Genomic DNA, 15,000 nt, shown 5'->3' with positions numbered 1-15,000 from the left:
TTAGTGGCTACGGGGGTATCTTTGCTTCTGGTCTTCTTTGGTGAGAAGGACTAGGAAGGTAGGGGTGTGTGTGTGTGTGTGTGTGTGTGTGTGTGTGTGTGTGTGTGTGTGTGTGTGTGTGTGTGTGTGTGTGTGTGTGTGTGTGTGTGTGTGTGTGTGTGTGTGTGTGTGTGTGTGTGTGTGTGTGTGTGTGTGTGTGTGTGTGTGTGTGTCACACACACACTTTGGCAATCATGAGTCTCACAGAAATTATGAATTCTTGCAGATTTCTCCACTTCCAATCTTCCAGCCCTACCTTAGGCCTCTTCCTTGACCTGGCCCGTCCCATATCCTCCCACAGTGAGCACCACGGTTCCCACCCAACACTTACTCACCTACTCAGCCCTACAGTGTACCTAAAATGCCTTCAGAGTTGCTTCACCCACACGGCGACTGAAAACTCAGGAGCTGTCTGACATGCCCCCCTCCTCCCACCCCCGACTGAAGGTGTGTCTCTAAATCCTGTCTTCAGCTGTACTGGCATTAGTTATACTTTCCCTGTAGTGTGATTACGTTTTCATTTGAAATGCAGTTGGGTTCACTTGTTTCAGCTTTCTCCTCATCCTTGTTGATTTTTCTTGTCCTTACAGATTTATTTTATTTTTCAATAGGTAAAATATTAGCATGCTTCCCAAAGTCAAAACTAAACTAAGAGATAAACTCAGCAAAGGGTCACACACACCCCCCACTCCATCTACCCGATCCTCCCGTCCACCCATTTGGAAACTACTTCATGGTTTTCTGGCTTACCTGTCCATTTGTCTTTTGTACAGGTAAGTCTACATGGGTATGTTTTATTTCCCCCTCTTTCTTCCATACAGGGAAGCAAACTAAATACATTCTTGTGCACTTGGCTTTTTCCATGTAATGGTTATCTTCTGGAAATCACTCAATACACTTTGATTTTTTTTTTTAAAGGAACCAAAATTTTGGTTCATTAGTTTGATCCTCTGCTTTTTTGACCTCTACCTCATTATTTCTACATTTATCTTCATTATTATTTTCTTGTTTTGGGGGGGTTGACTTTGTGATTCTTTTCCTAACTTGTTGAGTTGGGAATTGAATTTTTTTATCTTTATTGTTCCCATTGGCTTGGCAAACCTTATCCATCCCTTTATTGTTAGACTGCTTGAATGATTATGTATCTTTCATATAAAGCATAGAGTTAGGGTTTGTTTTATGAGCCAATGTGAAAAGTTTGTTCTTTTATTAGGGGATTGAAACCCACTCACATTTTGTGATATGACTGATGTTTGATTTCAACACTAAAATTTTAGGTTTGAATTATTATACATATTATACTATATGTACTGTGTTTCCTTACTAACATTCTGGATATTAGAAAGTTTTCTTTTCCTGATATTTATGTTCTATTTAACTTTTCATGTCTTACCATGCTTTTTTTCTTACTTGGTCTGTCAGTTTTACATCGGTATCCTTTGAATTCCATCCATTACCTGTACAATAGGCCATGATCTTATCCTATTGTCCTTTTTCCTTCCTTTTTTTTTTTTAAGTTGAATACTTTGTCAGAACATGTAACACTTACATACTGTTATTTACCCATGTCCCTACCCCTGTTGTGCTTTTAGTTCTACAAGTTAAATACATGAAATGCTCACCATCAGTCGTTTTACCCAAATTTCATCTTAGTTGCATGAACTTCTTTCCCTAGTATCAATATATTCCTTAGGAAGGGCACGTGTGTACACTATTCCCTGAGTTTATGTACTGAGAACCTTTTCTGTAGCCTCAGTATTGAAGAACATCTTAACTGCGTATAAAATCCGTGAGTCACAATTTCTTTGTTGAAAATGTTCCTCCACTGTTACCATATTTCTTATGTTATTTTGAGAAGTCTGACACCAGTCTCATCTTCTTGGTCTTTAGAGTATTTCATCACTTTGCCTAGAGACTCAGAGGACTTTATGATCAAAATCTAACAGTTTTACTAGGATATGTGAAGAAGCTGATGATCCCAGGTCAGTTTTCCCTGGGACCTACTAGGCCCTTTCAAGATATAAATTAAGGTCTTCTTTTATTTCTGGTAATTTACGTATTATTTCTGTTCTTTTGATTTTCGTCCATCAGGGACTCCAATTATACATGTGTTAGATTTCATTGCTTCCTCCATTTCAAACACAGACACTGTGAATTTTACTTTGTTGGGTGCTAGATGTTTTGTGTTTCTATAAATATTCTTGAGGTTTGTTCTTGGACGCAGGTCAATTACTTAGAAACAGTTTGGTCTTTGAGGGTCTTGCTTTAGTATCTGTTAAGTATGACCAAAGCACTGCTTAGTCTAGGGTTAGCTATTTCCCACTATTAAAGCAAGACCCTTCTACAAACTCTACCCAATACCTGTGAATCAAGGGTTTTCCAGTCTGGCTGGTGGGAAGAGGTACCATACTCAGCCCTCTGAGAGTGGTGGGCACCACTCCCTCTAATCACTCTGGTTGGTTCTTTCTCCAGCCTCCAGGAGTTTCCTCATGCATACGCACTGACTAAACTCTACTGAATACTTAGGGCGCCCCTCCACAGGTCTGCAGTGTTCTCTTCCTATGCAGCTCTCTCCTTTCCAGTGCTCTGTCCTGCAAACTCTAACGGCCTTGGTCTCCCCAGACTCTCAGCATCATCACTTCAACTCAAGGGCTCAGCTGGATTCCACCTGGGTTCCCCTCCCTGAGCAGGGACATGGAAACTCTCTACGACAGTTAGCTGGGGCAGTCATAGGACTCACCTCATTTGCTTCATGTGTCTCATTGATGACTGTCGTTTGTTGCCTAATATCAGTGTCTTAAAAACACTTATTTCATATATTGTGTCCTTTTGGGGGGTTGTTTCAGATGGGAGGGTAAATCCAGTCCCTGTTACTCCATCTTGGCCAGCGGCAGAAGTACCCGTCACCGTTTCTGACTATGAATATATGTAGAATTTAAAGCCACCCTAGGACAGGGATGACTCCTTACCTTATTAATGTGTCATCATCCACAATGACTAACCATGCTATTCTGTCATAGCTGTGGTTCAAAAATCTTTCCAAAATGGCAAATGTCTTTCCACAATGACCTAGGAAAGGTGAGAAGAAAACTTACAATGCATTATTTTCCTTAAAATATATATAATTCACTTGGAAACATTATTTTAGTTTTAAAGTGTTGTAAGTAAAAGTGTAAACACTGACATGCACCTTAAGAATTTGAAATTTTAAAAATTATCCTTTTCCAATTTCCATAGACATAGCGAACCAGGAAGAACATTAGAGATCATGAAATCAAAGGCATTCATTTCACACATGAGGGACTTAAGACCTAGAGAGATGAGGGGAATTACACAAGGTCAAGTACAGGTAGGACTAGTATCTTCACGCCAGACATACAAGAAAGTTGTAAGCCTCGAAGAAATTACAGGAGCCTGGCCATCTTTCCTTAGATCTACTTATTCTGAAGGGAAATATTAGAACCTCAAGCATCACAACCTTAGGGAAACAATGGTGCAAAAGTACAGTATTACACCTTCAATTATTTATTTTGTAAATATTTGCTATTAAGTTTCTAATATGCCAGACATGGTGGCCAGTTCTCAGATGTCACTAAAGATACAGTACTGAGTAAGACAGAGGCACAGTCCCTTAGATGCCAACGGATATCGAAGCTTTAATGGAAAATGCTGGGGCCAGGGTAGCAATGGAATGCTTGGGAAGAGAACTCAAGTCGATAAAAAAGAATAAGCCCCTCTCTTCAACAAAGTATTTGGTGACACGATAGAGAATAAACCACTTGATTTAACCTTTATTTTCCTTATTCTTGATCTCTTTATGTATTTTTAACCATTATAGTATGTATTTTTGAAAGCCACCTCAAATTCCTTTTGGATAAAGTAGACTATAAATGTGAGCAATAATAAGGTCAGACTAAAAATAAATTAAGAAATCAAGTAACGAATGCATCAACAAATAAGTGATTATTATAGTCAAAGTCTAAACAGCAAGGTTACAGAAACAAACAAACAAAAAAATTCAAACAAAAATCATTTTTCCAAAACAGACTTAGTGATATGTTTACTAACCTTGTCAGAATAATTGATAACTACAGGAATGACATATCTGATCTACACTGTACTTTTATCAATGAGGGCATATGAGCAACACTACCATAAAATAATCAAGATAAATTACAGAACAAGATGATCAACTCACTTTTTTTTTTTCATAAAAGGGTTTGGAGAAACCAGGGTTTGGAGAAACCAGAAAACTAAAGAAAAACCCTTTTTTTTCATAAAAGGGTTTGGAGAAACCAGAAAACTAAAGAAAAAACATGGCAGGAACACTGGATAAAAATTAAGATGAACAGGGCTTCCCTGGTGGCGCAGCGGTTGAGAGTCCGCCTGCCGATGCAGGGGACACGGGTTCGTGCCCCAATCCGGGAAGATCCCACATACTGCGGAGCAGCTGGGCCCGAGAGCCATTGCCGCTGAGCCTGCGCGTCCGGAGCCTGTGCTCCGCAACGGGAGAGGCCACAACAGTGAGAGGCCCGCGTACCGCAAAAAAAAAAAAAAAAAGGCTTAGCTATTGATATCCTTGAAGAGAAGGAAGATGCCAGTGGACGGGGAAACAGTTGCACATGCATAAAGAGACTTCTCAAAATTGAAAACTATCAAAAAGTGTTTCTAGGGCTTCCCTGGTGGCACAGTGGTTGAGAGTCCGCCTGCCGATGCAGGGGACGCGGGTTCGTGCCCCGGTCCGGGAGGATCCCATGTGCCGCGGAGCGGCTGGGCCCGTGAGCCATGGCCGCTGAGCCTGCGCGTCCGGAGCCTGTGCTCCGCAACGGAAGAGGCCACAGCAGTGAGAGGCCCGCGTACCGCAAAAAAAAAAAAAAAAAATTAAGATGAACAAAGAGCATCTGAAGGTGAGCTGGCCAAATTTCTACTTCCATTTTTTTGAAATAAAAAAATGTTTTGAATTAGCCTGCAATCTGAAGAGAAAAGCAGGTATACTTCCAACAATTTACTAATTAAAATATTAATATATATGGATACATATATGAGCTTATACTACATATAGCCCATGTAGAATGTGGTTAAGTGCTCTCAGAAGTACAAGCAAAATGCATCCTAGACCATAACAGACCATAAGCTTCAGGAGGATGGAAACGGTCAGCTTCATTCCTGCTTCCCTCAGTATCTACCAATGGCTGGCATGCAGCAGTTGGGTAACAGTCCTGGCTGGATAAATGGCTAAAATTAAATGAGGAGATGCTTTGTATGGGAAGATGATAAATTAACTCTGGACACCCCATTATGGCCACAGTGATCTATGAAGGTACAAAGAAATCTGTTATTAAACTCTATCATAACTGTCATATGCATAATTGTCATGTGCGTCAATCATATCAGTATGACCGACTGAAAACTTGTAAACTTTGTTAGCACTAAAAGCACTTAAACTGCAAGAATCCGTCCACATCCATGGGTAAAGATGTGAGGGAAGGAAAGAAAGAAACTTACACGTGGCAAAAATTATACTATTTATAAAATATTTCATTTTTATCTTAATTTACTATATTTACAGAGTGGACATTTTTCTTTTTTTTTTTCTTTTTTTTTTTCTTTTTTTTTTTGGTGGTGGGATGGTGGGTCGCCACATGGCTTGCCGGATCTTAGTTCCCCAACTAGGGATTGAACCCGGGCCACGGCAGTGAAAGCACAGAGTCCAAACCTGGACTCTGATGGACCGCCAGGGAATTCCCCAGAATGGACATTTTGAATAAGAGTCGTCAGAACTAAGGACTCACCTCTCTCTGTATTAGGAATTCCCAGATCCACCGTCGGAACAGAACTGTCTGCGTAATCGCTGTAGTATTCGATGTGACCTGCCTGCCCCGCCCAAGTCTGCTTTACGATGCGGACTGAAAAAATGAGAGAGGGGACCGTCACTGGCATGGGCATCTAGGAAGCCTGGAATCTCAAAGTGGCGGGATAACCACCTATAAAGGAAGGGAAGCATTACTTGTTCTTCTTCAGGTGTCTCAAGACTAAGAGCTTGCTTTCTACCCTAAGAAATGCCAACAGCACAGGAATAAAATCCCCTTCTTGAGGCATTTTCACATATACTCTAGAGCCGAGCACTTCTCACTGCTGGTGATAAATACACTGCCTCCATATAAGGATAAATTTTCTAGTCTGATTATACTGTTGTGTTTACATTAATTTTAACTTTAATTAATTTTTCTCTTTTCCCAATAGGCTGCTTCATTTAAAATTCACAACTGGACTTCTTAAATGCTTTTGAGGGGGGGGAAATATAATTACTCCTAAAGATTGGAATATTGTACGTGGTTGTAGCTGAGATGTAAACTTGCCTCCCTCACGGTGGAGGGGGGACCTTTTCAAACTACACATATCTCTGCCCGAAGATTCTTACAGGACACCCAACCCTATAAAGGGCAGGACCCTACCCCTGAGAATCACTGCATATGACGGCTGACGTTACTGAGCTGCACTTTCGGAAAATGTGGAAAAATAAGATTGAGACCCGTTGCAGATTCTAAAACTCTATCATGAACAGATAAATTATTTTAATACAGTGAACACGAACAGCAGAAAACTCTCCTGGTTTTCTGCATTTTAGGGCGAGATGCTCAAAGGTAGCTGTGTCTCCGTACCTGACACAGAAATCTGCTTGATCACTGTTTGATATTAATTCACTTGACCAACTATCCCAGTAATTATTTTCTTCTGTACTTTTTTTAAGTTACTATCTGCATCTCTAAATTTTAAGAAGGGGTTTCTGCTGTTATTTTAATAGAAAAGATCATCATATCTAGATTTTATATTCTGTTGATTTAAGAATCTCAACTCTGATGAACCACATCTTCAGTTAATATTTTGAGACTTTATCAGATCACTTATCTTTCCCTTTTTCCCAATCTAAGTAAAAATAAATGATATGCAAAAACTACCCATGCAATGCCAAATTTAAGTGTCTAGCTATGTTAGTCAGCAAACTGGGAGAGAAACTCAGACAGCCCTTACACAGAAAATACAAAAGTGCACCATTTTATAGTGCCATTATTGACCAGCTTTTAAAAAAGAAAAAGACCGATGAGTTCTGGACATTTGCTATAGTCATCACCAAATTGCGTATTTTAAGCCACTAAATATTATTTTTATACATTAAAATGCAATTCTTCTGCAATCATAAAAAGGCAGATATAAAGATTTCTCCATACCAGAATGGACAAAGATGCAGTAAATAATAGATAAGATCGCTGAGGGGGAAAAGAAAAGAAAAGAAATCCTTACTCTGTCCAAATTCCAGCACAACAAAAACCAACCTTGGCCCTGCAGTGGCAGTTTGCTTTGCATATAATAAGCAGGACTTACCCAGACAAGGCTCCCCGCAGCCTGCAGCCGCTAGTGGTCGCACTCTTGGGTAAAATGTCCTCCACTGCATAACGGGAAGAAGCTGTGAGGAAAGGCCAAGAATTTCCCTGGGTCCCAGCACCGGGGTCCTGCAAATTCTGCTTGCACTTTCCTCAGCCTTTAGCCTTCAGATTCTGTTTGCTCTAAGAGCTTTAATAAACAGGACAGGCATTTCTTCTCAATTCTCTAATTTGAATGAAGTTAAAATCAAAATCAAGTGTGAGTTAGCTCTTCCCTACACCTAACTACTTGCTTCCAGTTTTCGTTTGAAACAGATGAAACAGAAATGTCACTAAAGGTAAGAATTACTGTTAGACTCAGTGCCCAACACCCCGCACAGGGCCGGGGACATAGTAGGTGCTCAATAAATAGCAGACTGAGGACTGGGTTTTGTCAGAGTTCCAACAAAAGGCCAAGGGCTCTTTTTGGAACTAGTTTAAAGGAAGGTTTTATTCTTATCAACGATTCATCCTTTGGTACAAGACTGGTACCACCATTACCAATCATTTGAAAACAGACAAACCATTTCAACACAGTAACGTGTTCTGAGACTCTACCACCAAAAGCATCCAGCAGTGTGTCATCTGTCCCCTTATCACTGTAACACCTGTGCATTGGTAAAGTAAGGCTGTCTCCTACAACAGCAGGTGAAGACTATTTGCAACCAGAGTTGATTCAAAACTACTTAAAACTTTAACAATATTGGTCTATTTTATTGTGACTGTTTGAATCCTAAATTGAATTCATTCTATTACTTATATTTCATATTGTATTGAGGCACTAGATTCCTAAAGATATTAAACTTGGAGAAAATACTTCAATATAGTTATGTGATCTACTATCTCATTTTCAATACAGAGAAGCATACTGTCTCCCACATAATAAAACAATAGTGAATGCCTCTTTCCAGAATGTTTGCCACAAGATAATTTAAAATTGGGGCAAAGTAAAAACTGTACTATTTTAAAAAACCCTCTGCCCAGATGGCATACGTCTTCCACATGGCTTTAAAGCCTGGAAGCAGGAGATGCATCTCCCTAAGAGGCACAGAACACACTTTTACTCCCAGTGAACTGACGTGCGAAACTGACTACAAGTGAAAATGAACTGACGCTTGAACCCTGTACAAAATCTGCCGCCCAGTCAACTGTGCATGATCGTTGTGATTTAAGGAGTCTACTGTTTTCAATTAACAAACGCACCTTTTGTCTCAGTATGACCACAGAGTAAAGCCCTGGTTTCTCTTCTCTTCTCAGGGAGAGACTTAGCGACAGCACCAAGCGTGTGCTCTGATTCCCGGGTTTAGAGATGAGGCATCTGGAAGACGGAAGAGCCCCCCCTCCTGGCTGACCTAACACAGCAGTTCAGGGCAGTCTGGCCCGTCTTCATCTGCGCAGCAGCCAGGGGAGAACCAAACTCTCCTTAATAATTCATGCACTCACTTCATCTAACACGGGGTGTGGCCTGCTAGCCGGCTGCATTTTCATTCAAACCCTCATGTTTTCAATGAGCAGACTGCGCCATGGTACCTACCAGACGGAACACGGCTACCACACACTCTTCAGAGTAAGTGTGTTCAGACCTAGAGGAAAGATCACTACAGTGAAGATAGCAAACAGGGATTTTTTTAATTCTGAAAGGAGTAAAGTGTTTCTTTTTAGGAGCTCAGGAAGCTGTGAAAAGGAACTAAAGGCTGAGCAAATGGTAATTTAACCTCTTTAATGAGAGGGAGACTGCAGGAGGAGAAACACCTCAACCCACCGCGAACAGAAACAGTGGCTGCCACGTGGTATCTGAGACCCGCGTGGGAACCGCGTGGCAGGAGGACACAGAGAAAATCCGTAACATTCACTGACAGCTCATGTCACACAAGGAAAAACACATAACCCAGGAGGAACTGATCAGGCGGAACGTTAAACTCCAGAGATCTTTTCCTTGCTTAAACATAACTTCACATGCTGTGGCAGTTCATCACTTTATGTAATACCTTCAAAGTTTCTTTAAAACCCTACCAACTGCTTGCATGTCAGCCAGCACTGCTGTTCCAATGCTGTCAATATGTATTTCTTTCTTAAGCCAAAAGATAGAGTATATTTTTGCTAACTGTGTCCTAAGTTGCTTTATCTCATCTAAATCAGAATCAAGACACAAGCAATTATCAAAACGCTTGTTTCACTGTTGGGCAAAAAAAAAATTACAAGATGTAAAATCATTTTTTCTAATTTTGGAACTTGGATTTATTATCAATTTTTCCAAAAGAGTATGAAAAATGAGTTCACTGTATATGTCCCCTTGCCTTGACTACAGCCTTAAACAGAATGTTTCATCCCTCACCCTCGTCCCTGGAGGAGCCAGGAGTAGGGGCCATGGCTAGGGTCCACCTACGCTCGGAACCAAGGGCAGCGCACACACAGTGAGAGCCTGCCTCCGGAGAAGTCACTGACTGTGTAGCCAGCTCTCAACTCCTCACAGATAAATACAGTCTTGTCTGTGTTTTTTTTTTCCTTCACTGTCATTTGGTTTTTGTAACTACAAGTGTTTCTACCAGAGTGCATACAGAAAGAAAAAAGAAAACAACCCCCCCCAGTCCGTGTATTCTGCTTGAATAAAGCAGTAATATGCGAGGACAAGATGGGAATCTGAATTCCCAGCTCAACGTATATTTGAAATCATCTGCGGGTTTGAATTCCTGGCGACCCCTCCTGCTACTGAAAATAAAAAGCCTCCTGCCACAGCTTCTGGCCGCGTCAAAACTGACCCTGAGCACAGCAGAGCATCAACACAGCTATCAAATACTATTTATCGAGCATTAGATTTATAATACATCCACAGAGAGTGCAGCACAGCTCTCTGTGGCAGAAAGAATTGGGGATTTGGAGCCAGAAACCCTGAGCCCCAGCTCCCCTGCTCAGTCTACAAGATGCCAAGCTATTTGTGTCTCAACCCAAAGGCAGCTTTCTCTATGATATCAAGCGAATAAAAATAATGACCACATCGCAAGGACTGTCCACATGAAATCAGATGATAGAATGCATGTGAAAAACACACGAGAAAATGTAAGATTAGCAGTCAGAAGCAGCTACTGTGGCGTTCTCACTGAAACTAAAACGATTACTGGGTAATTCTCTGGGCCAGCTGGTCACTGGACTAGATTTCCAAAACGAGGAGCAGAGCCCACAGGCCCGGGCAGGTTTCACTTCCATCAAGCAAAATGGACCTCAGAGCCCCTAAAATCCTGCTGCCTAGACTATCTTTTCAAACAAACAGGTCCAAGTTTAAAAATGGCTTGTCACAGCAGCTCGGCTGTGACATCCGCAAAACACCTCTTAGGTCTCGGGCTGCAGTGATCCCAGATGCAAATTAAGCGCTGGTTTTGGGAGGCTTGGTTTTAATGCTCCTAACAGGCTTCGAAGATTTTATCATTTTTAAAGAACTTCGACTCAAAATTCAAATATAAAAGCATTTGATAGATACCTGAAAGGATTATCACAACCTTATGCAAAGTTAAGCAAGCAATAAACTAGATTATTATAAATGACATTAAAATTAGCAAACTTTTCTTTTTTTCATTTCTGTAGAACATGAAAACTACAACAGGGATGGTCCCTAATTTTAGGGCTTTACTGTCAACTTGAAAAATGTGTTTCTAAAGAGAAAATACTACCACCCGCATTCCTAACACTGATATTGTACTCCAAGTGCAGCTTCAAGATCAAGTAGATCAATTTGAGCACTTCTGCTTGCTGTTTTTTTTTAAAAAAAAAAAAAAGCAGCTAGTTCATTTCCCTTGACACTTTTTTTTTAACATTTTTATTGAAGTATAATTGCTTTACAGTGGTGTGTTAGTTTCTGCTTTATAACAAAGTGAATCAGTTATACATATACATGTGTTCCCATACCTCTTCCCTCTTGCGTCTCCCTCCCTCCCACCCTCCCTATCCCACCCCTCCAGGCGGTCACAAAGCACCGAGCTGATCTCCCTGTGCTATGCGGCTGCTTCCCACTAGCTATCTATTTTACGTTTGGTAGTGTATATACGTCCATGCCACTCTCTCACTTCGTCCCAGCTTACCCTTCCCCCTCCCCATGTCAAGTCCATTCTCTACAATCTGAGTCCTTATTCCTGTCCTGCCCCTAGATTCTTCAGAAGTTTTTTTTTTTTTTTAGATTCCATATATATGTGTTAGCATATGGTATTTGTTTTTCTCTTTCTGACTTACTTCTCTCTGTATGACAGTCTATAGGTCCATCCACCTCACTACAAATAACTCAGTTTCGTTTCTTTTTATGGCTGAGTAATATTCCATTGTATATATGTGCCACATCTTCTTGATCCATTCACCTGTTGATGGACACTTAGATTGCTTCCATGTCCTGACTATTGTAAATAGTGCTGCAATGAATATTGTGGTACATGACTCTTTTTAAATTATGGTTTTCTCTGGGAATATGCCAGGTAGTGGGATTGCTGGTTTGTATGGTAGTTCTATTTTTTGTTTTTTAAGGAACTTTCATACTGTTCTCCATAGTGGTATCAAATTACCTTCCCACCAACAGTGCAAGAGGGTTCCCTTTTCTCCACACCCGCTCCAGCATTTATTGTTCGTAGATTTTTTAATGATGCCCATTCTGACTGGTTTGAGGAGATACCTCATTGTAGTTTTGATTTGCATTTCTCTAATGATGAGTGATGTTGAGCATCCTTTCATGTGTTTGTTGGCAGTCTGTATATCTTCTTTGGAGAAATGTCTGTTTAGACCTTCTGCCCGTTTTTGGGTTGTTTGTTTTTTTGGTATTGAGCTGCATGAGCTGCCTGTGGAGATTACTCCTTTGTCAGCTGCTTCATTTGCAAATATTTTCTCCCATTCTGAGGGTTGTCATTTCGTATTGTTTATGGTTTCTTTTGCTGTGCAAAAGCTTTTAAGTTTCATTAGGTCCCATTTGTTTATTTTTGTTTTTATTCCCATTTCTCTAGGAGGTGGGTCAAAAAGGATCTTGCTGTGATTTATGTCATAGAGTGTTCTGCTTATGTTTTTCTCTAAGAGTTTTATAGTGTCTGGCCTTACATTTAGGTCTTTAATCCACTTTGAGTTTATTTTTGTGTATGGTGTTAGGAAGTGTTGTAATTTCATTCTTTTACATGTAGCTCTCCAGTTATCCCAACACCACTTACTGAAGAGGCTGTTTTTCCTCCATTGTATATGCTTGCCTCCTTTATCAAAGATACAGTGACCATATGTGCATGGGTTTACCCCTGGGCTTTCTATCCTGCTCCATTGATCTATATTTCTGTTTCTGTGCCAGTACCATACTGTCTTGATTACTGTAGCTTTGTAGTATAGTCTGAAGTCCAGGAACCTGATTCCTGCAGCTCCGTTTTTCTTTCTCAAGATTGCTTTGGCTATGTGGGGTCTCTTGTGTTTCCATAAAATTTGTGAAATTTTTTGTTCTAGTTCTGTGAAAAATGCCAGTGGTAGTTTGATAGGGATTGCATTGAATCTGTAGATTGCTTTGGGTAGTATAGTCATTTTCACAATGTTGATTCTTCCAATCCAAGAACATGGTATATCTCTCCATCTGTTTGTATCGTCTTTAATTTCTTTCATCAGTGTCTTACAGTTTTCTGCATACAGGTCTTTTGTCTCCTTAGGTAGGTTTATTCCTAGGAATTTTACTCTTTTTGTTGCAATGGTAAATGGGAGTGTTTCCTTAATTTCTCTTTCAGATTTTTCATCATTAGTGTATAGGAATGCAAGAGATTTCTGTGCATTAATTTTGTATCCTGCAACTTTACTAAATTCATTGATTAGCTCTAGTAGTTTTCTGCTAGCATCTTTAGGATTCTCTACGTATAATATCATGTCATCTGCAAACAGTGACAGTTTTACTTCTTCTTTTCTGATTTGGATTCCTTTAACTTCTTTTTCTTCTCTGATTGCTGTGGCTAAAACTTCCAAAACTATGTTGAATAATAGTGGTGAGAGGGGCAACCTGTCTTGTTCCTGATCTTAGTGGAAATGCTTTCAGTTTTCCACCATTGAGAACAATGTTGGCTGTGGGCTTGTCATAAATGGCCTTGAGGTAAGTTCCCTCTATGCCTACTTTCTGCAGGGTTTTTATCATAAATGGGTGTTGAATTTTGTCAAAAGCTTTCTCTGCATCTACTGAGATGATCATATGGTTTTTCTCCTTCAATTTGTTAATATGGTGTATCACATTGACTGATTTGCATATATTGAAGAATCCTTGCATTCCTGGGATAAACCCCACTTGATCGTGGTGTGTGATCCTTTTAATGTGCTGTTGGGATTCTGTTTGCTAGCATTTTGTTGAGGATTTTTGTATCTATGTTCATTAGTGCTACTGGCCTGTAGTTTTCTTTTTTTGTGACATCTTTGTCTGGTTTTGGTATCAGGTTGATGGTCACCTCATAGAATGAGTTTGAGAGTGTTATATCTGCTATATTTTGGAAGAGTTTGAGAAGGATAGGTGTTAGCTCTTCTCTAAATGTTTGATAGAATTCGCCTGTGAAGCCATCTGGTCCTGGGCTTTTGTTTGTTGGAAGATTTTTAATCACAGTTGCAATTTCAGTGCTCATGATTGGTCTGTTTTTATCTTCTTTTTCTTCCTGGTTCAGTCTTGGAAGGTTGTGATTTTCTCAGAATTTGTCCATTTCTTCCAGGTTGTCCATTTTTGGCATATAGTTGCTTGTAGTAATCTCTCATGATCCTTTGTATTTCTGCAGTGCCTTCACACTTTTTTAATGAAAAGTATTTGTCAAAAACCATCCTACACTGCCAATGCAGGGGCACGGGTTCAACCCCTGGTCCAGGAAGATCCCACACAATGTGGAGCAACTAAGCCCATGCACCACAATTACTGAGCCTGTGCTCTAGAGCCCACGAGCCACAACTAATCAGCCTGCATGCTGCAACTACCGAGCCCACGTGCCACAACTGCTGGAGCCTGCGTGCTCTAGGGCCCCTGTGCTGCAACTGCTGAGCCCGCATGCTGCAACTACTGAAGTCCGCACAACTAGAGCCCGTGCTCCACAAGAGAAGCCACTGCAATGAGTAGCCCGCACACCGCAACAAAGAGTAGCCCCCCTCGCAGCAACTAGAGAAAGCCCACACACAGCAACAAAGACCCAAAATGCAGCCAAAAATATATATATAAATAAATAAAAGAAACTTAAAAAAAAAACATCCTTCAGAGCCCTTACAGATTATGAAAAAGACAAAAGAATATTAAATCTAGGTTAAATTTATGATAAATGAAATTTTTAAGTGCTATATTGATTTTTGATAGTATTTTAGGACTCATATAATGAATGTATATGTTTATTTAGGCTGATTTAATAGGACTTAGAATTTATCATGACTATTTTAGGTAACCATGAAGGTTTATAGTAAATGTACTTTAAAGATAGTGTTGACTATAACAAGATTTGAATTTATGTCAGTGTCTAAAACACTTTAATCCCAAATTATAATTTTCTTTTATTTGGAAAATATGATCCCCTTTAAAATATAATTTGTA

At 40.1% G+C, this 15,000-nt stretch overlaps 1 protein-coding gene across 6 annotated transcripts in view; it reads right to left on the bottom strand.

Annotated features, from left to right (window-relative positions):
* B3GLCT (beta 3-glucosyltransferase) overlaps positions 1-15,000 on the bottom strand; it is a 110,783-nt gene that overhangs the window by 23,645 nt on the left and 72,138 nt on the right. For all 6 annotated transcript variants that reach the window (XR_009536694.1, XR_009536695.1, XR_009536696.1 and 3 more), the window contains exons 11-12: positions 5,832-5,945; positions 3,009-3,108 (exon numbers count right to left, since the gene is read on the bottom strand). Coding sequence is in view for 3 of the 6 variants with exons in the window: in XM_060128897.1 (XP_059984880.1) it covers positions 3,009-3,108; positions 5,832-5,945 (214 nt within the window). In the remaining 3 variants the exon portion in view is untranslated. The remainder of the gene's footprint in view (positions 1-3,008; positions 3,109-5,831; positions 5,946-15,000) is intronic.

This window comes from Lagenorhynchus albirostris, chromosome 18, assembly GCF_949774975.1.
Source record: "Lagenorhynchus albirostris chromosome 18, mLagAlb1.1, whole genome shotgun sequence".
Classification (NCBI taxonomy): Eukaryota; Metazoa; Chordata; class Mammalia; order Artiodactyla; family Delphinidae; genus Lagenorhynchus; species Lagenorhynchus albirostris.
Note: the sequence above shows the minus strand (reverse complement) of the source record. Positions and strands in the feature narration are given on the sequence as shown.